The sequence below is a fragment of the Coenobita brevimanus genome, chromosome 62, assembly GCF_032717465.1.
Source record: "Coenobita brevimanus isolate Jiangsu-jjx chromosome 62, ASM3271746v2, whole genome shotgun sequence".
NCBI classification, from domain to species: Eukaryota; Metazoa; Arthropoda; class Malacostraca; order Decapoda; family Coenobitidae; genus Coenobita; species Coenobita brevimanus.
Genome location: NC_137015.1, coordinates 23,968,267 through 23,989,921, shown reverse-complemented (window position 1 = coordinate 23,989,921; position 21,655 = coordinate 23,968,267). Strand labels below are relative to the sequence as shown.

The window sequence follows — 21,655 nt, the reverse complement described above, 5'->3', positions numbered from 1 at the left end:
GCAGGAGAGTTGCGGCAGTACAAGGGGAAACTCAGCCTGCAGTCCACGGGGTTCACGTCCAAATTAGCCTGGAACCACAAGAACAATAGTGGTAGTAGTAGTAGTAATATTAATAGTAGTAGTAGTAGTAGTAGACGAACTAGCAACAGTAGTAGTAGTAGCAGTAGCATTATTACCCGGTATTAGTAGTAGTAGCAGTAGCAATGATGATGATGATAATAATCATCATCATCATCATCATCATCATCATCATCATCATCATCATCATCATCAAATAATAATAATAAAAATAAAATAATAATAATAATAATAATAATAATAACTGGAGTCAAAGGTTCACCTACCATTCCATTGCGTCTGCGTCACACGTAGGGCATGTCCGTCACTTTCCTCCCTTCCGTCTCATCAAAGAGCATCATCCATGGCCAGAGAAGCCTGCCAAGCCTCCCAGTGCTCAGGAATATTAGTCAGCAGAGGAAAGTGGGATTTAGAACATGGTGGATATGTAGACGAATAATTTCCCACGCCTCTACACCATGGAAAGCTACTCTTGATTAAAAACATACCAGGCATTTGATTGTGGCACGCACTGGCGGGGGACAGGGCTACATGGAGGCGATTTGTTTGTGGCCACTCCTTACGGGATTAAGGCGTCTGGCAATAGATAGACAGACTTTCCTCCTGGCTTCTGATCTTCTTGGAGAAAACTTTGCTTCCCAACAGAGAGAGAGAGAAAGAGAGAGAGAGAGAGAACTCCCTAACTACAAAACACGCAGTCCAAGAATATCAGATTAATATTTCTTGTTCTTATCTTCCGTTCCTACAGAAGCCATTGAGAGAGAGAGAGAGAGAGAGAGAGAGAGAGAGAGAGAGAGAGAGAGAGAGGGAGAGAGATCCCTAACCACAAAACAGTCAGTCACAGAATATCAGATTAATATTTCTTCTCCCATTGAAGTCCCGATCTTTTATTTCTTCCATCCTGTACACTGCTTTGTTAGCCTTTTCACTGTTTTTTATGCCATTTTTTGCTGTCGCCTGGTGGTCTAGTGGTATCAGCGCGCCAGAACGAGCGTTGGTCTTAGGTTCAATTCCCCAGGAGGTGACTGGAGGTTTTACGATCGTCTGGTAAAGAGTCTCCCTAACACCTTTTCCTTAGCGATTTATTGTTTGTTAGGATTGGTTATTAACCTTTCTGTGTTATTTATGCAGAATATGGTTGTATAGGAAGGATTTATATTACACAGAAGAGGACAGTAAGGTGTAACAAGCAAAATAAATAGCTTAGGAAATGGTGTTAGGGAGCTCCTGAACCGGCGATAATACGGGCCGATGTGTTTTATATTTTGGGGTGTGAGAGGCAGACCGAAAAAGACCTGGGACGAGACCATAGAGTGTGACCTCAGGGATAAGGGGCTGAATAGGGAGGCTGCCAGAGATCGAGCAGTGTGTAGAGCCGCCGTTAGGTGACCACGCTGACGCATACAAACATGCTGAGTCCTTTATAAACAATACTACGCGATTCTATACAATTTGAAAGAGAGAGAGAGAGAGAGAGAGAGACCTTTTTAGTCAATTTCTATCCTTTTCAGTATTTGACTTGTTTATATTCTATTCTATTTGTAATCCAGGATTCTCGTCGGGTAAGGAAGATCCCTAACACCTTTTCCTAGGCGATTTATTTTGTTTATTACACCTTGTCGTTCTTTTCTGTGTTACTTAAATTATTCTAATACCACCTTGATTCGGTGACTGGAGGTATGTGTGTGGATGTGTTGGTTGGAGAAAGAGAGAGAGAGAGAGAGAGAGAGAGAGAGAGAGAGGGGGGGTATGTGTGGGTGATGGCGGATGAGTGACTGTGTGTGTGTGTGTGTGTGTGTGTGTGTGTGTGTGTGTGTGTGTGTGTGTGTGTGTGTGTGTGTGTGTGTGTGTGTGTGTGTGTGTGTGTGTGTGTGTGTGTGTGTGTGTGTGTGTGTCATTAAATGAGTGAGTGAATGAATGGATATATACAACATTTAATCCCTCTGAATCATAATCTCTTCCCAAAACTAAATAAAACTGCTTAAACATAGTAAAACAACAGACAGGAGGGTAGCGGGGAGGTAAGTGGCGTATAAAATCATAGCCTCCTCACCTCACCCGTCTAGCACCCGCCTAGCGGCAAACTCTCATCCCTTTTCTGTCCAACTCTCTAATGCAAGAGTTAACCGTTACTCCCAGTCCTTCATTTATGCAACAGGTCAACTCTGGAACTGTCTCCCTCTGTTTGTATTTCCTACTTCCTCTGATCTCCAGTCTTTCAAACGCAGTGTGTCCAGGCATCTCGAAATGAACGGATCTTGAATTTGGCTCTCTTTTGTATTGTTTTTGTTTTTACTTGGAAGGAATGGTTTGCGGGCTCCTGGCCTTTGGTTCCTTCTTCCTTGCATAAGAAAATAAATAAATAAAAAAAAAAACACCAACCAGACTGACTGCACTGTCTCGAAGCGGGACACCAAACCCCCCACTCTCTCTCTCTCTCTCTCTCTCTCTCTCTTTTAAACATGGTTTATTGCAGAGTTACATTTGGTGTTGTCAAGGACTTAAGAGTTACTTTCGAAATCTAAGCTAAAGCAACTAGGTTTGAATCTAGTGCTATCTATAGCTAATTGGTAGTAGAAAATTTACATATTGACATACATATTGATTATAATTAGTGTTGTCGACACTAGTGCTACCTATAGCTAATAATTATTGTAGTCTCTTGCCGATGCCACCCACCTGTTGGCCTCTCACTTGAAGGCTTGTAGGGAGTCGCTGTGGCCGATGTCAGTGTTGCGCACCAGCTTGTTCCACAGGTGGCCATATCAGGGTAAGAAGGAGCGGAAGTGGTGTTCCGTCCTGGAGTAGGGGAGGTCCACTTGTTGCTGTCTGAATGGGGCTGCTCTGGTAGTGTGTGTGGCCGGTGGGGGCGAATGGAGTTGCAAGGTCACTAGGTGGTGGGTATGTAGGATGTGAGCCTTGAGCATCACACACAGACCTGCCACATCCCTGTGCTCCTGGAGGGGTTGCAAGGGGACAGGCTAGTGTAGGGCTGCTTTGAGTCTCACCAGTCGTTGAACTCTGTCCTGGACACGGTCTAGGGTGGCCAGGTAAGAGGGAGGGCATGAAGACCAGGCTAATGGAGAATACTCCATGACAGAGCGAACTTGTGCCTTGTAAAGCACCTTCACTCCCTTGGCGTCCAGCAGGTGAGATACTCGGCGGACACAGTTCAGTCTCCAGGCTGCATTCTTGTCCACTTTCCTGGCATGGCTGGTGAACGAGAGGCCCGCATCATACTCTACTCCGAGGATGTTGATGGAGTCTTGTAGGGGAAGCTTTCTTCCCTCTAGCTGTACATCCGGTGGGGGCAAATCAGCTAGGTCCTGCCTGCGGGAAATAAGCATGAGCTGTGTCTTGTCAGGGGCCAGGGTAACTTGCCATCGGTTGCTCCAAGACACAATGTTCTCTAGTGCTTGGTTGATGTGGTAGACTGTGTCTTGACACAATGTTCTCTAGTGCTTGGTTGATGTGGTAGACTGTGTCTTGCCACTCACTTCTGTCACAAGAGAATGACAAAGTGCAGTCATCCGCACATGCTTTAGCCTCTGGAGTGAGTTGGAGGATGTCACTGAAGTATACGTTCCAGAGGAGAGGCCCGAGTATACTGCCTTGGGGAACACTAGCCATTATGGGAAATTGGTTGGATGTGTGGCCGTTTACTACCGTTCTGATGGTCCTACAACTGAGGTAATCCTGGATGAGGTTCAGGAGGGCACCACGCACACCCAGGCTCCCCAGTTTGGTGATGATGCCCTGGTGCCACACCCTGTCAAAGGCTCCAGCTATGTCTAAAGCCACAATGAAGGTGTCCAATCCTCTGTCGAGAGAGTGATTCCAAGCAGCGGACTGAAGGAGGAGGTCCACAGCCGACTTCCCCTTCCTGAAGCCAAACTGCTTGGTGTTGAGGAGATGGTGGGAATCCAGGAAGCTGGTGATCTTGCTGGCCATGAGTGACTCCATTAACTTTCCAACGATGGAGAGAAGGGATATTGGTCTGTAGTTCTTTGGGTCACTTTTGCTATTTTTCTTGTGTACTGCCACCACCCTAGCGTCTGTCCACTACGTTGGCCACTTACTTGAGGAGAGGCAGTTGTTGAAGATGATGGTGAGGGGTGAGGCCAGCTGTGCAGCACGTCTCTTGAGGACGTGAGGACTGATGTTGTCAGGCCCGAGTGCCTTTTTGGGATCCAGCAGGAGCAGCTGTTTCTTGACCTCCTCAGTGGTGATGGTGAAATTCTCCAGTGAGGCGGTGGTGAGAGGAGGAATCTTAGGGGGAGGCAGTGTGGGATCCGGTACAGACACTTTGGAGGAGAAGTGAGCAGCTAATAGTTGGGCCTTGTCAGTGGCACGGGTGGCTATGCTTCCATCAGGCCTGGTGAATGGTGGGATAGTGTTGTCAGCAACCAGGCCCTGATGCTGTTGAACCCCACTCCACCACTCATTGCTGCTTACATTCCAACCATTGAGTTTAGTTTTTACAGCTTCTCTCCAGCGTTTTATGGCTTGTTTTTGGACCCATCTCATGTTCTTGCAGGCTTCTTTGTGAGCATTTTTGTTCTGCTGTGAGGGGTGAGACTTGTACCTCGTCCAGGCCCTGCTCTTGGCATCAGCAGCAGTCTGACACTGAAAGCCAAACCATGGCTGATCCCGAGGTTTGGTTTTGTACTCTTGGCTGGGTATGTATTTCCTCTGTAGGGATAGTAGGACGTTGCTGAAGACGTCTATTTGTGAGTCGACATCACTATGGAGTAATAATGTCCACTCCATTGAGTCCAGCTCCCCTATGAGGCTGTCCCAGTCTCCTCGAGCCCACAGCCAGTTGGTGCGGGGCGAAGGCACATCCCACTCAACTGAGGTCCTGATAGTGGTGAGGATCGCTGAGTGGTCTGATGATCCCACCATTCCCAAGGGGTCACAGGTGATCGCTTCCTCCGGAAGGTCAGAGATGACTGGGTCCAGGGATGAGCCTGAGATGTGGGTGGGAAAAGTGGCATGATTGGTGAGTCCATAATCTGTTAATAGCTCCTGAAATGGTCTTGCCACAAGGTGTTGGTTCAGGTCACCAACAATGATAAGGTGTTTGCAGGAGTGTTGGAGGAGCAGTGAGTCTAAGTTGGCGTGAATGAACTGGATGGGGGCACTTCCCTTCCACTGAGGCCGGTAGCAGACGCAGAGTAATAATGTGTCGTTGTTGTTTGTCCACAGCTTGAAGAATGACATCTCCAGGTGCTCCTCCACGTCGACATCTAAGGCCATCACAGCAAGGCCATCTCAGAAGCAGACAGCGACGCCCCCAAAGGTGCTGTGGGCACGATCCCTTCGATGCCATGCTGAGTATCCTTTTATTTGGCCGAAGTTAGTAGGTACTGAAGGATTGAGAAAGGTCTCAACAGTGGCAATGATATCTGGATTGTGTGGTATAATAAAAGAGTGGTTCAGGTCTCCTATGTTGGTTTGGCGGCCCCTGACATTTGCTGAAATGATTGTAAATTTTTCTGTATTATTAACGGCTGGCATAGTTCCAGCGTGATTGGGGGAAATGTGTGTTATAGGGTTTTGAGAGAGGGGTTGGTGAGCCGCTGATGGGTGCAAGCCTCAAGAAGTGCCTGTTCAGGGTGTCAACCAGCAGTGACAGTTGGGGGGGGATTGTCTCCTCCCTTTCCTGAGCTTGAAGGGTGCGACAGTTTTCAATGGTGTGACCTACTCGGTGACAGTGGTCACACCAGCTAAGCCAGCAGCAATTTTTGTCGGAATGTCCACTTCTTTTGCAGTGGTAGCAGTAAGTCTTTGATGAGCCTTGGGTAGCTAATGAGGGCAGTAGTAGGGCTGGTTGGTGAGGTGTCACTGTATGAGGGTTGTATGAACGTGCAGTGCTGTACTGTGGGGCTGGCCGGTCCGTCTTGTTGATTGATATGTGGGGGCGAGTCCTAGCTTTCGTACCAGGTAGGCTGTCACGTCTGGGGACTGCAGGGGGGAGGGCAATGAGTTGGCTGCTTGTGATTCAGGTCCACCTGGTTTTCGGGTCTGGGGTGCAGCTGGATGCATATGATTCTGGGAGGTCCAAGAAGGCTGTGATGGGCAACTCTCACTGTTGTTGTTGTTGTTGAAGCAACAACCTGCTTTGCCTTTTGGGTTGTGGGTGCAGATTATGAAGGTACTCTTCGTTGGATGATTTTCTGAAGTGTTGTTGGTGTTGCCACTGATATTGTTGGTGCTGCTGCTGGTGTTATTGGAGTTGCTGCTGGTGCTGTTGTTGTTGCCACCGCTGTTGTTGGTATATCTGCTGGTGTTGTTGGTGTATCTGCTGTTGTTGTTTGTCTTTCTGCTAGTGTTGTTTGTGATTCTGCTGGTATTACTCGAGTTGTTGCTGGTGGTGTTGGTGATTCTGCTGGTGTTGTTGGTGTCACTGGTAATGTTGTTGTTGCTAGTGTTGTTGCTGGTATTACTGATGTTCGTGTCAGTTGAGTTCATGGGATTGGTGGATTGAGTAATGGGTGGCGTTGCCGGTGTACCTCCAGTCTTGATAGGTGGAGGCAGTGGATAAGGGTTACTTGGTTGGGGTGAGGGAGCCCAGGGGTCAGGTATGTGCACTTGTTGTAGGGAAGCCTGTGGGTTGGGTTTGTGCACCTGTGTTGAGGTGGACAGGGGGTTAGGTATGTGCACTTGTGGTAAAGAAGCCTCTGGGTTGGGTGTGTGCACCTGTGTTGAGGTGGACAGGGGGTCAGGCAGGTGTACTTGTGTACCTGTGATGACGGTGCAGTGGAGCTTCTTCGTAAGGCACGTGGTTTCCCTGAGGGCCACCAATCCCTTGCTTCTTTGTGAGTGTTGATTTGTTTCTGCCAGTCCTTGTCAATGTTGTAGCCACGGGCAGAGCTGGAGATGTTGTTGACAGTCAAATTATTCAGGCTGGTCTGTGTGGCGGCGATGTTATTATAAAGTTGAGGATTGTTACCAGAGCATCGTGTTTCTCAGCCAAGTCCCTGGAGATCCCGTCGAAGTGGTTGGGGATGAGCTTATATCTCCTGTTTTCCTTTCTTAGGTTTAGGATGATGTCCACCAGCGCAGTGGCATCTAGCTGGAATAACTCGTCTACTTCCTCAGAGGTGGACGGGGAATAAGTGTTGCTAGGTGATGTGTCCTTGGTGGGTGTGGTTAGGTGCACAACAGGATCAGTGATGTTCAGGCGTTGCCTCAGATCTCCTACTGTGGTGCAGTCAAAGTCAGACTGCACCACTGTGTGTGGCAAACGTTGGGGCAGTAGGGGAGAGGCAGTTAATTACTTGCTTTTTTACTGCTGTCAAGCCACACACTGTACACCATTTGGCGGGTGGGTATCCGGATATTCCCTTGGGGCGATCTATTAATGTGGGTTTGTGCCCCCTGTGACATCTTTAGCTGAATGAGGCGCCACGGGGTGGGAGGGGGTGGCGGAGCTGCACCAGAAATGATAGGGAGGGGGGGGGGGTCAGATCAACAGTGTATGGTGAGTTGTCTGCAGAATGTGTGTAATTATCTGTTAGAAAGATGAGGGGGATATCAGATGAGCAGTGTATGGTGAGTTGTCTGCAGAGAATGTGTGTAAGAAACTGTGTTTGAAAGATGGGGGGGGGGGATGGCAGATGAGTGATGTATGGGTAGCTGTCTACAGAGTGTGTAATAAGCTATGTTTGAGAGATGAGGGAGGGGGTATCAGATGAAAGATGTATGGTGAGTTGTTTACAGAATATGTGTAAAAGGCTATGTTTGAAAAGATAACGGGGGGTGTCAGATAAATGATGTACGGTGAGTTGTCTACAGAATATGTGTGTAATGAACTATGTAAGAGAGGTGGGGGGCGGGTGTCAGATCAGAAGTTTATGGTGAGTTTTTTGCAGAGTATGTGCATATGTAGTTATGTTAAAGAGATGATGGAGAGGACGGGGGGTCAGATGACGTGTGTGGTGAGTTGTTTGCAGAATGTGTGTGATAAACTATGTTTAAGAAGGTGAATGGGAGGGGGGGGGGTCAGATGAGTGTACAATTGGTTGTCTGCGTACTGCTTATATTAAATTATGTCAGAAAGAGAGGTGTGTGAGTCCTTGTGTCCGAGTGTGTGTATAATGCGTGTCTATTACACAGCATGTCTTACACAATACAATTTTACATCATGTTGTACAGACTCTGTTGCAAAGTTTAACACACCCTACCTAATCTGTCCATCACAACTAAACCACATGCATACCGTTCCCCATATCCTTCTTGCTGGGTGAGAGAGTCGGGTGTAGGGGCAGGGTGAACAGACAATCCCCTACACTGGGGGCCTGGCCTAGCCCTAACCCTAACAGTGGCAGGTTATGAAGCACTGCCTTCTAACACAGGGAAAAAATTTGCCACCCTTGCCGCCTCGACTTAGCAGCCCTCCTAAGGGCCCCCTTGTGGCACTGCCCGCAGGGTTCACTAGTTACCAGCGGTAGGGACTCTAGGCGAGGGATAGGATAAGGAAGATGTGCAATGATAATATTAATATTATTAATATTAGTATTATCAATACACGGTGTAAAACAGGCAGAGCGAGACAGATTCGGGGGGGTAATAGAACCGTTGTAACAATCTGGTGGGTAGGGGAGGAGCGAGAGCGGCGCACGTCCTTGCTCGACGGAGTCTGGCTTTGCTCTCTCTCTCTCTCTCTCTCTCTCTCTCTCTCTCTAACCCAGTGATTGCATTCAGGGGCGCACCCAGGAATTTTCTAAGGGGGGGGGGCCATTTGCCAGTTTCCTGAAGTTTACATATAAGTTTTATAGTTCTAAGTTGAATGTATATATCTATATATATATATATATATATATATATATATATATATATATATATATATATATATTGTTACATAGCCTATGATTTCATCATCCTTTGTGTAATTTTAACGTACAGTTGCTGCATGTTTGATCACGAGCGTGTTCTACCTCACTCCCCCCTTCCCCCCCTTATAGTAGAGTAAGTCGTTCTTTCTGTTGTTCAGAGCAGGATTGTCAACCCTTTGTCCCCATGGCTTCATTTGCGCGTCCTTCTTACAAGTTGTATCAAGCTTTGCCAGCCCCTATATAATGAGCTCAGTCTCTGCATTATTGCCACTTAGATCTACTCCTCATTTTGCTCACATCTCTGTCCTCCCCTGTACAGTTGTTATTATTGTGAGTGCTCAGGAAGTCTCCAACCATCTAGCAGCTGTGTAATTTGAGTATAACTGTTATTGCATTTTTTCTTGTACTGTGTAGCATAAGGTGTTAATTCTTAGGCCTAGTAAGGTTTTTGTGGTTAATGTAAGGTTTTATGTCAGCCAATTGTTAATAACAGTTTGTATCTATAATAATTTATCTTGCATTAACTGAGCATTACCCAGTGTATTTTCATTTTATCAGGGCTGACTTAGATAAATTTACTCTTGCTAATTTCGTGTTAATACGAGTAGAGGCTATTGCAGTTAATTATATATTTAACCTGTTTTTTGCCATTACATTATCCTTATGAGTCCTGAATGTTTTGTTGTTAGTTTGAGCATTAAACTTTAACTTGTAATTTCACCTAACTCTTTTGTTTTGAACCTGGAACTTTACGGGACAGTAGTGATTTTTAGTATTCTCACTTAAAGTGTACATTATCTTTCTCTGTTCCGTAACATAATTTTGGCGACCTCTTATCAGGATATTCAGGATATTATCATAAGGATATTGCTTGATATTTTGTGACTGTGATTTATTCATGATGTCTACTATTACTACACTTGATGAAGCCAAAGATTTTTTGTCAAATGTGCAAACAGTGTGTGATGTAGAAAACAGAACAAAGAATGAACTTAAGCTTGTTGCTCAACAGTTGGGAATTGCTGTTCGCTCTCATCATTCTAAAGATCAAATTGTTGACATGATTAATGAAAGCTTGTTTAATATAACTCCTCCAAATGAGCAAACGCAGATTGAAATAGCTAAGTTACAGCTAGCCCTGCAGGAGGCTCGTGTTAAGGAAGCTGAGTTTCAGGCTCGTACAAAGGAGGCTGAGTCTCAGGCTAAGGAGGCGGAGTCTCAGGCTCGTATTCAGGAGGCTGAGTTTCAGGTACAAGTTGAACTTGCTAGGATTCAGGCAGACCATGAGTATCGCATGAAACAAGGTGGAACTGGATCATCTAGCTCTGATGATTTTGATGTGGCTAAAAATGTTAAACTTGTCCCTCCTTTTAATGAATCTGATTTAACAAAGTATTTTCAGTTGGTTGAGAGGGTAGCTACAGGTTTTAATTGGCCCAAAAAGTATTGGCCAATACTCCTTGAAACTGTTCTCTCCGGTAAAGCTCAAGTAACTTATGCATCTTTGCCTCAGGATCAATCTGATAATTATGATGTAGTTAAGAGCTTGATTCTTAAGGCCTATGAGCTTGTTCCTGAAGCCTATAGAGTAAAATTTAGGACAACTTATAAGCAAGATAAGCAATCCCATGTTGAGTATGCAAAAATCAAAGAAGATCTGTTAGAGCAGTGGTTAAATTCTAAGAATGTGGATTCTGATTTTGACAAATTTAAGCAGATGATTTTGCTGGAGGACTTCAAAAGGTGTATTTATAAAGATGTAAGCCTATATCTTGATGAGAAAAGAATAGATAATTTGTCTGATGCTGCAGTTTTAGCTGATATGTTCTCACTCACAAGAGATATTCTAGAGAAAAAAGGAAAGCTGAGAGTAAGTACGTTGCCTCTACTCAGAGTACAGGTAACAGGAAAGAGAATAAAGATGATGTTTCTCAGGAAGTAAATACCAGCTCCACCTCTAGATTTCAGAAAAGTAAATGTACTTATTGTAGTAAGCTTGGTCATACTACGGAGAAATGTTTCAGGAGACAGCGTGATGTGAACAAAAAGGAGTCTTTAAATATTCAGTCAATTGGTCTAGTGTCCAATCTTGAGAGTTCCCAGAATTCTTTAACTGAGTTAACTGAACCTGCTTTGAGGGGTAAATTAAATCCTCATGATGAAGCTCCTCTTTTGAGCAGTGACGTGGGTGCCACTCTCAAGAGTTCATGTGCTAATTTCCTGTCTGAAGGTTTTGTCAGTCCTCTGGACAATAATGACAGGAAATCAGTTAAAATATATCGTGATACAGGTGCTTGCCAATCCCTTATGCTGACCAGTGTTCTAGGCTCTAATGTTAATTCCTCTGATGAATCTGTAATCTTACAAGGTGTAGGGAATAATTACTTCTCTGTCCCTCTGTGCAGAGTGAATTTAGAGTCTGATTTTGTTAATGGTTCCGTTATGGTTGGGTTGGTTGAGACACTCCCAATGTCAGGTGTAACTTTCTTACTTGGAAATGATATTGGTGGAAGTCAAGTGTGTCCAGCTCCTCAGTTGTCTAGTGAGCCAGTGGCTGCGGCCCAGGATTGTGATGTCCCTGATGTGTTCCCTGCATGTGCTGTCAGTAGGGCTAAGTCTAAAGTTACTGGTGACTTAGAGGATAATGATGATGATGATGTTATCCTAGCTGACACTTTTCTTGCTAATTTGGACCACTCACCAGATGAGGCAGTACCCCGTAGTGTTGATAATTTGTCTCGTCAAGAGTTGGTTGAGTTGCAGGTTGCTGACCCTGAGTTGAAAGGCCTAGCTAACTCTGCTTACAGTGAAGAAGAGTCAGCCGGTGCTTCTACTTGTTATTATATAAAGTCAGGAGTACTTATGAGGAAGTGGAGACCCCCAACAGCATCAGCCGACTGTGAATGGGAGGTTGTACATCAAGTTGTCATCCCTCGTGTTTGTAGGCAGGATATCATTAGAGTGGCTCATGATTCCAGTTTGGCAGGACACCTTTGAGTGAGGAAGACTGTGGCACGCATTTTGAAACACTTCTACTGGCCAGGTATCTTCAGGGATGTTTCCTGGTACTGTAAGTCTTGTCACACCTGTCAAGTTGTGGGGAAGTGTAATCAGACCGAAAAGGTTGCACCTCTAGTTCCCATTCCTCCTTTTGAGGCGCCTTTCACCCGTGTGTTGGTGGATATTGTGGGCCCTCTTCCTAAGACTTCTTCAGGATTTTCTTATGTGTTGACCATGATTGATATGGCTACTCGTTATCCTGAAGCCATTCCACTTAGAAATATCTCAGCAAAGAACGTGGTTAAGGAAATGCTAGGGTTCTTCACAAAGTTTGGTCTGCCCAAGGAAGTACAGTCCGACCGGGGAAGTAATTTCATGTCAAATGTTTTCAAGCAGTCTCTGAAAGAGTTGGGCATCACCCAGATCACGTCTTCAGCTTACCATCCCCAGACCCAAGGAGCGTTGGAGAGATATCATCAAACACTCAAATCGATGCTCAAGAAATACTGTTTGGAACATCAGAAAGACTGGGGTAAAGGTCTTCCATTCGTTGTATTTGCCGCAAGAGAATCCCAAATGAATCACTGGGCTTCTCACCTTTTGAACTACTGTTTGGCCATGAAGTAAGAGGACCCCTTAAGCTACTCAAGGAATGCTGGCTGTCAGAGGAAGATGACGTCAACCTGCTGGAGTATGTGATGAAGTTCAAAGAACGGCTGTCCACTGCTTTACAGCTGGCGAGAGAGAATTTAGGAGCTGCTCAGGAGAAGATGAAGACTTGGTATGATAAGAAGTCCAGGTTACGCCACTTTCAGCCAGGAGATCAGGTTTTGATTCTGCTACCGGTTCATGGGCAACCTCTTCAAGCCAAGTTTAGTGGTCCTTATTTCATGGAGAAGAAACTCAGTGATGTCAACTATGTCATCGCCACACCAGATCGTAGAAAGAACAAGCAACTTTGTCACATCAACATGCTAAAGTTATATCACAGGCGGGACGAAAATAATCCAGTCTGCACTGTAGCTGTTCCACCCGAGTCTGCAAGTGAAGTTCTCCCATGCAGCATGAGCCTGAGCGATAGTTTGGGGAAGAATCCTGATATCATGAATGATCTCCAGACTAAGCTTTCTCATCTACCTCCCGAGGAAAGGCAGGAGTTTTCGGCATTACTGCAGGAGTACCTGCAAGTGTTCCGTGCTACTCCAGGAAGAACCACTGTGTTGATGCATGATGTCGACGTTGCAGACGCAAAGCCAATTAAACTGCCTCCTTACCGTGTGAACCCAGTGAAAGTTCCTCTCATCCAGAAGGAGCTTGGCTACCTGTTGGACCACAAGATGATTGAGCCCTGTCAGAGCGAGTGGAGTTCTCCTGTCACTCTAGTCCCTAAGCCAGGTGGGTCGCAGCGGCTTTGCATCGACTACAGACGTGTTAATCAGATAACCAAAACAGACACCCTCTCCCTCGTGTGGAAGATTGCATAGACAAGATCGGAAAGGCTAGGTACATAAGTAAGTTTGATTTGTTAAAGGGATACTGGCAAGTACCTATGACTGAACGTGCTAGGGAGATCTCATGTTTTGTAACACTAGGAAAGACTTTTGCATGTTCTGTAATGCCATATGGTATGAAGAATGCACCAGCCACATTTCAGAAGCTCATGAATGTTGTAACAGAGGGTTTGGCAGGGTGTGTTGTGTATATTGATGATGTATTAATCTTCAGTGACAACTGGAAAGATCACCTATGCCATGTCAGTAAATTTCTTGAGCGTTTGGTTCAGGCTAATCTTGTAGCTAATTTATCAAAGTGTGAGTTTGGTCAAGCTAAAGTTCAGTACCTTGGGTATGTAATTGGTGATGGACATGTTGCACCACCAGGAGCTAAGGTTCAGGTTATAAGTGATCTTCCCAGACCTAAAAGTAGGAAAGAGCTACAAAGATTTTTGGGAATGGTAGGTTATTACAGGAGATTTGTTCTTAACTTTTCAATTCTTGTATCACCACTTACAGACCTACTTAAAAAAGGAGTTAAATTTGTCTGGACCGATAACTGTGAATCCTCTTTCAGCAAGCTTAAAGCTATCCTATTAAGTCAGCCAGTGCTCGCTACTCCAAATTTTGCTAAGCCTTTTAAGATGGCTGTTGACGCAAGTGATACAGGAGCTGGGGCTGTTTTGCTGCAAGAGGATGATCAGGGTATTGAACACCCTGTATCTTATTACGGTAAGAAGTTCACTCCACCTCAAAAGAACTACTCAACTATTGAGAAGAGCTTTTGGCCTTGATTTTGGGTTTACGGCATTTTTCATTTTATTTGTGTTCTGGTTTTGACCCCATAGTCATTTGTACCGATCATAACCCACTGAAATTCCTTAGTAAGTTTAAAGATAAAAATCAGAGATTGACTAGATGGAGTCTACTTCTTCAGGAGTATTCATTAGACATACAACATGTCAAGGGGAAAGAAAATGTTATTGCAGATTGCTTATCTAGACTTTAGACAGATTGTTTTAGAGTAATAAGAAATTTCCTTTGTAAATTTGTTTTTTCTTTGTGGGGAGGTGTTACATAGCCTATGATTTCATCATCCTTTGTGTAATTTTAACGTACAGTTGCTGCATGTTTGATCACGAGCGTTTTCTACCTCACTCCCCCCTTCCACCCTTATAGTAGAGTAAGTCGTTCTTTCTGTTGTTCAGAGCAGGATTGTCAACTCTTTGTCCCCATGGCTTCATTTGCGCTTCCTTCTTACAAGTTGTATCAAGCTCTGCCGGCCCCTATATAATGGGCTCAGTCTCTGCATTATTGCCACTTAGTTCTACTCCTCATTTTGCTCACATCTCTGTCCTCCCCTGTACAGTTGTTATTATTGTGAGTGCTCAGGAAGTCTCCAACCATCTAGCAGCTGTGTAATTTGAGTATAACTGTTATTGCCTTTTTTCTTGTACTGCGTAGCATAAGGTGTTAATTCTTAGGCCTAGTAAGGTTTTTGTGGTTAATGTAAGGTTTTATGTCAGCCAATTGTTAATAATAGTTTGTATCTGTAATAATTTATCTTGCATTAACTGAGCATTACCCAGTGTATTTTCATTTTATCAGGGCTGACTTAGATAAAATTTACTCTTGCTAATTTCGTGTTAATAGAGGCTATTGCAGTTAACTATATATTTAACCTGTTTTTTGCCATTACATTATCCTTATGAGTCCTGAATGTTTTGTTGTTAGTTTGAGCATTAAACTTTAACTTGTAATTTTACCTAACTCTTTTGTTTTGAACCTGGAACTTTACGGGACAGTAGTGATTTTTAGTATTCTCACTTAAAGTGTACATTATCTTTCTCTGTTCCGTAACAATATATATATATATATATATATATATATATATATATATATATATATATATATATATATATATATATATATATATATATATTCTGATAGAATGATAGATTTTTTGGTAGGTCGTCAGTTATTTAAACAAACGTGTTTGTTTATATTTATCGTTTTAACAAAGTAAGTTACAAAGAACAAGCCATTCAGTCTCAATCCTATTCTGTCCAGATTTCTAATACAAAAGTTAACTGGTACTCTCAGTCTTTCATATACACAACTGGTCAACTCTTGAACACTCCGTCATGATCCATCTTTTCCTCTTACTACGGCTTATGCTTCTTTAAATGCAGGATGTCTTTCTATTCGCAATGACGACGAGAACACATCTTCATAAATTTTTCAACTACTTCATTGTTGAAAGTTTTTCTTTGTCATGAATACTCATAAGCATCAGTGCCTCCAATCGGTCTTCGGTCATCGTTGACCGCTAATCTATTTTCATTCTCTTTAAGGCTGAAAATCCTCGCTCTGCAGAGCAACTTGTGACAGGTAACGTCATCAAAATACGCACAATGACACGCACATTTGGAAGATTGCTTGTCATCTGAAACACCTCACTTATGTCTTTGGGAAACTGCGTTCTGTCTATTAAGGATATTATCTCTCGCCAGACAAGAAGTTATGGCAGAAGACTGGTTAAGTTTGGCAAATCTTCTTCATATACTTTTGCAGCCTGCTCGATGGAGGTAAGGCTGGCCTTTTCAATAAACAGTGGAATGATTTCTTGTAAATGAATGGCGGGATGCTCCTTAGGAAAACGAGCATTCAGTTCTGTCATCATCTGGTCAATGAATGGATACCAGGTGTTGATCCTGTAGAACTCTGCTGGGTCAGTTGACGAGCAACTGTTTGTCCGATGAACCTGTCGTTTGGTAGTTCTGGGGACTGAGACAGGAACATCTAGTTCATCAGCCAGTTTTAATGCTTTATCCATTACCAAGGAAAATTCTTCTCGACTGACTGCCACTGCCTTGTTGACTTGTTCAACTAGCTCCATGGATTCTGTGAGTGTGTGAGTGGAGGTCTGAAGGCTCTCAGACAGAGGTTGCGTAATGCCAAATAACAAAACTACCATCTGTAGGGTGACAATAAATTCAAAGCGTGTTACGCCTGCTATAAGGCAAGAAGCTTTTGCTACAGCATCTGTGTTGCCCAACCTCTGAATATCCTCTAGGGCCATCACTATTGGTATCAGCAACATGTCAAATGTTCTTAAAGACTCATGCTGCTCCACCCACCTAGTTCTGCATAAAGGCTTCACTCGTTTCTTGAGGGAGTCCGGTACATATTCATCTACCTTCTTCTCTAGGACCTGTACCCTTGCTGCAGATCCACTTAAAAACTCTGAAACTTCTGAAACAATGCCAAGCATGTTCCGGACACCAGGAACAGTGAGAGCACGTCCTAGTGCTAAATTAAGTCGGTGTGATGCACAGTGAGTGTAGACTGCAAGAGGCTGCTGTTGTTTAATGTGAGCCTGAGCTCCATTAATCAAGCCACTCATGTTGGAACCTCCATCATAACCCTGTCCTCTGATGTTTGTTAGTGATAAGCCCAACTTTCTCAAGCACTGCACCGTTTCATCAGCCAAGGCAGCACCAGTGGTTTGAGAAGGTTTAATTAGACTAAGCATGTCCTCCCTCACGTGTCCACCCTCAGTGACATAACGTATGACAAGAGCTAATTGTTCATGTGCGCTGATATCTGTGGTACTATCAGCTATCACAGAGTAAATACCAGCTTGCTTGATGGAATTCACTAAATTTTCCTTAATCACATCACCGTACACGTTGGTAATTTGATTCTGCACATTCCAGCTTGTTAGCAACATGTTTTTCTGGGCAGTTTTAACATCCTTGTTGTCACCTGATGCCCGGTACCGAAGAAGCCCTTTAAAATTACTCTCCTTTCCATTAGCTGGCATGGAATCCAAGTCAAGAGGTCCACTATCTCTGTGTCCTCGGAAGGCCAATTCTTGTACTCCACACAGAATTACATTTTCAACAATCGGATGTAAACGTCGGCGATATTCGTTCTCCTCCTTTCTGCACTTCTCTCTCTCATTACAAAGTTGAGTGTTAACCATTTCATCAATGGGAACTACACCACGCTCTTGTGCCAACAAAAATTCGGCTTGAGCCATAGAAAACACATGATACTGACTATTTTGGTGAGCTCGAAAATCCTCTTTTGCACTCTTAAAACGCTTGAAAGGTCTGCTCACAAGTGCTCCTAGGTTTTGATCCCCTCTTCCACTCATCCTTTTCCCCATTATAACACAGTAGCGACAAAAGCCCCCCTCTTTGCCAGGCAGTCCACTGTAGGACAGCCAAGGAAATTCTTCGAGATAAGAATGTTGGAATTTGCGTTTCTTGCCACTGGAGTCAGCTACAACAGGAAACTGGTAATTTTTGTCAGGCACCCATGGGTTCTGAAGGAGGTGCACTCGTTTTTCTTTAGGAAGCTGGGCAACATTAACAAAATGTCCAATGACACTGGAATGACCCGCAATGCTTGAGTCTTGTGAAAAAAGATCCGGATCCAAACTCCTGTAGTCTTGTGAAGAAACAACCAAACTACTGGAACAGCGTGGGACAGGGTGTGCATCTTCATTCGCAGACGGCGTAGCACTCCTAAAACAATGTTAACACGAAACTGACACAGAGAGAGAGAGAGAGAGAGAGAGAGAGAGAGAGAGAGAGAGAGAGAGAGACAGACAGACAGACAGACAGACAGAGACAGACAGACAGACAGACAGACAGGCAAAGGCTTTTACCTGAGTTTACTATTAATTTTCTTATTACAGGCAAAACACAGGTAGTATGGTAATAACTAACTAAACTCTAAAAACATACGGTAATACGTGAAATAAATGACGTTATTTACGTACCTTATTTCTGTTGTTGGAAGACCCTCATCATGAGTCTTTGCTTTCTTCTTTCTGTTTACAAAATCTTGCATAATTAGCTGCCGCTTCATGTCGAATGACGATTGTTCAGTCACACAGTCGTAGGCCTATGTTCTCACACAGAATGCTGGTGACTAACTGAAAGGAGTGACTGTCTATCATGCATTCCCGCCAAAATGAACGCGTCACGTGAGCCCAATGCTTGGACCAAGACCAATAAGACTGGAGAAAGAGACACCGATGAGGGACTTCGTGTGTATTGAAGTTTCGCCTCGTGGCTTCCTCAGGCTCAGAATACAATTGCTGAATATACACCACATTTCCTGTATATATAGCAAAAGGCAGTGGGGATGTGAGGGGTGAGGTATTGGCTAGGGGTGGTAAGGGGGATAGGTAGGGTAAGGAAGGTGAGGTCCAGGGGAAAGGGATTACAAATCACGGCACAAAGACGGAGAGAAACAAGGGACAGGTGAAGTGGGAAGTCCTTAGGGAGAGGGAAGGAATGTTGGGTAAGGAAATAGAGGTCACATAGGGAAAGTGATTGGCAATCCCAGCTCAGGTGTGTGTGTGTGTGTGTGTGTGTGTGTGTGTGTGTGTGTGTGTGTGTGTGTGTGTGCAAATGTTGTGTATGTGGGCAAAAAAGCTGGGTGAAGAGAGGGGATGGGGATGGATAGGAAGGCAGGAGGGATGATGTTTTGAGTTCAGGGGGGGTGGTGTGAGGAAGCTATCCTATTGACAGTATATTTGGCCACAGGATCCGATAGGTGATAAGATCCACTGTTCTGTTCAGTGGTATTGGAACATACTATAACATCTTCCTCCAGACATTTGCGTCTTTTTAAGTCTACATACACACACACACACACACACACACACACACACACACACACACACACACACACCTATCCCCCTTACCACCCCTAGCCAATACCTCACCCCTCACATCCCCACTGCCTTTTGCTATATATACAGGAAATGTGGTGTATATTCAGCAATTGTATTCTGAGCCTGAGGAAGCCACGAGGCGAAACGTCAATACACACTCTGAGTCTTTGTTTGTACTTGCCAATTTTCCATGTTTTGCTGTTATCGAAATAAATATATATAAATTTTTAAAAGGATCCAGAGAGCTAAGGGGGGGGGGCCAGGCCCGGTGGGCCCCTCCCCCTCAGGGTGCGCCCCTGATTGCATTCATAACAGACCTTAAGCAGTACTTGAATAATTTATACAGAAGCAAAGTGTTGTAGAAATTCTGTCTATATGGTTATTATATTTCCTTACAGAGACTCCCTGGCTTAGCTTTGTTTGGTGTCTGTAACAGTGAAACACACTGAGGTGGTTCGGCCATGTGGAGAGGATGAAAAGTGAGAGACTGACGAGGAGTCCATTTTTTCATCAGTCACGGCGATTCAGTGGAGGAGTGAGCACCATGCTACCGGACGTCCAAGGATGAGATGGAGGGATGGAGTGGAGAGGTATATGAGAGAGGGAGTGTGGGCTGGGAGCAGGTTAATGAAATGTTGCGGGGGAACAAGTGTCAACTCTAATGGAGGTCGATTAAACTGTTTGTGGTCACCCCTTCTTGGACGCCTAAGACGTGTGACAATAGATAGATAGATGGACAGTAATGAAGACAGAATTAAAAATTGAAGGTTTTAACACACAGTGAGAGCAGAGAAAGTCAATGGATATCTCCCTGTGCTTATCGCTGTGGGTGAAGTGCAGGGTGACTCTAAGAGCACTGGACTTGATGATATTGATTTGGGTGAAGGTAAGTGGTGTGGGCATCGCGATACTTGAGCTGACTGAGAGAGAGAGAGAGAGAGAGAGAGAGAGAGAGAGAGTGTGTGTGTGTGTGTGTGTGTGTGTGTGTGTGTGTGTATAAATCCGTGGGTGTTTTTTGACGTGGTGGTTTGTGTGATGGTGGGAAGGTTGCGTGTGTGGGACAAGGGTGTGAGAAAGGTGTTGAGCTGAGAGGGGGAAGGAAGGGAGAGAGAGTGAGATACGGCAAAAAGGAGGAGGAGGAAGGGAAGGAGATGATGCAGTAGGGAGAGAAGCTGAAATTGAGGTGTTTGAGAGAGAGAGAGAGAGAGAGGGTTATGTTAGGAGATGAGTTAGAGAGAGGGAGTGAAACGAGGATAGGAAATGAGAGAGAGACTGATATGTTGAGAGAGGAGGAGGATTACATATAGGATTACATAGGAAAGCAAACAGCAACAGACCTAATGGTCCTTTCGAGGCTGCTTGTTACAGAGAAAACTATGACTACAAGATCTAACTCTACATGCTGAAGGATAAGGATAGTAAAGCAAGAAGGCTCCCCCCACCACCAAACCCTCCAGGAAAAAGTGAGAAAAAAACACCATGCAGCATGGAAAAACTGACATGGAAATTTTATAGGAAAAACTGGAAAGGAAAAGTCACATTCTATAATACTTTGTCTATAAGCTACCCGATTGAGTAACCTGAAAGAGAAAGTAATCAAATCAACTAATAGTTACGGCATGACATTATAAATCGGTACATTGAGTTTATGGGAAGTCTGTGGACATAACGTGGAAACTACACACTGCACAGTGTGGATGTTTAGGGGTGGTGCGGCAGCCTTGCCTGGCGCTTTTTAGGTAGGCAGCAGTCAATCAGGCCCTAGCTCCGTTCACTCCACTGAGACAAGGAACTCTCCCATGTGGGACAAGTACACAAGTTTCCTCCTGAAGCAGTGACCCCTGGTACATTAAAAAAATCCCGATGGTGGTCACTTGATTAACAGGGACCCTCAGTGATCCACAGCCCATCACAGATCGAAAGTGAGAGTAGTGACCATTAACTCAGGGTTATCTGTGCAGATCCTAATCTGTGCTTATATTGCTTTCTTTGCATTGTGGAGATTGAAATATATACGACGGTTGTCTTAGATAAAAGGGGGCTGCACAGTGCACAGTGTGGATGTGCAATGCACAGAGTGGATGTTTAGGGGTGGTGCAGCAGCCTTGCCTGGCGCTTTTTAGGTAGGCAGCAGTCAATCAGGCCCTAGCTCCGTTCACTCCACTGAGACAAGGAACTCTTCCATGTGGGACAAGTACACAAGTTTTATCCTGATTCAGTGACCCCTGGTACATTAAAAAAAAATGCCGATGGTGGTCACTTGACTAACAGGGACCCTCAGTGATCCACAGCCCATCACAGGTCGAAAGTAATAGTAGTGACCCTTTAACTCAGGGTTATCTGTGCAGATCCTAATCTGTGCTTATATTACTTTATTTGCATTGAACAAATTGAAAAATGTCTAATGATGTGACGCGACACTATGTACGGGTACGTTGTTTAAAGGGTGTCTTGTAGACAAAAGGGGAATGAACTTACAAGTAGCTATAAAAGAAAGTTATTTGGACAGAAAAAGAGTCAGCTGATGATTCTCGTGCAAAAACTTGTCT

The 21,655-nt window shown here is 44.4% G+C and overlaps 2 protein-coding genes across 2 annotated transcripts; both read right to left on the bottom strand.

Moving 5' to 3' along the window:
- Positions 1 to 4,140: 4,140 nt before the first annotated feature.
- On the bottom strand, positions 4,141 to 5,337 carry LOC145404008 (uncharacterized). The gene has a single exon (XM_080275611.1). The coding sequence runs from the start codon at positions 5,335 to 5,337 to the stop codon at positions 4,141 to 4,143; it is 1,197 nt and encodes a 398-aa protein (XP_080131737.1).
- A 10,595-nt stretch (positions 5,338 to 15,932) lies between these two features.
- LOC145404007 (52 kDa repressor of the inhibitor of the protein kinase-like) lies at positions 15,933 to 18,292 on the bottom strand. Its single transcript, XM_080275610.1, has 2 exons — positions 18,204 to 18,292; positions 15,933 to 17,808 (listed from the first exon to the last, which is right to left on the bottom strand). Exons 1-2 carry the CDS (start codon positions 18,290 to 18,292, stop codon positions 15,933 to 15,935), a joined length of 1,965 nt encoding a protein of 654 aa, XP_080131736.1.
- Positions 18,293 to 21,655: the final 3,363 nt, after the last annotated feature.

Coding starts and splice junctions, on each gene's coding strand:
- LOC145404008 (XM_080275611.1), bottom strand. CDS start 5,337: ATGGCCTTAGATGTCGACGTGGAGGAGCACCTGGAGATGTCATTCTTC.
- LOC145404007 (XM_080275610.1), bottom strand. CDS start 18,292: ATGAAGCGGCAGCTAATTATGCAAGATTTTGTAAACAGAAAGAAGAAA. Junction 17,809..18,203: donor CTTCCAACAACAGAAATAAG/GTACGTAAATAA, acceptor GGGTCATTCCAG/TGTCATTGGACATTTTGTTA.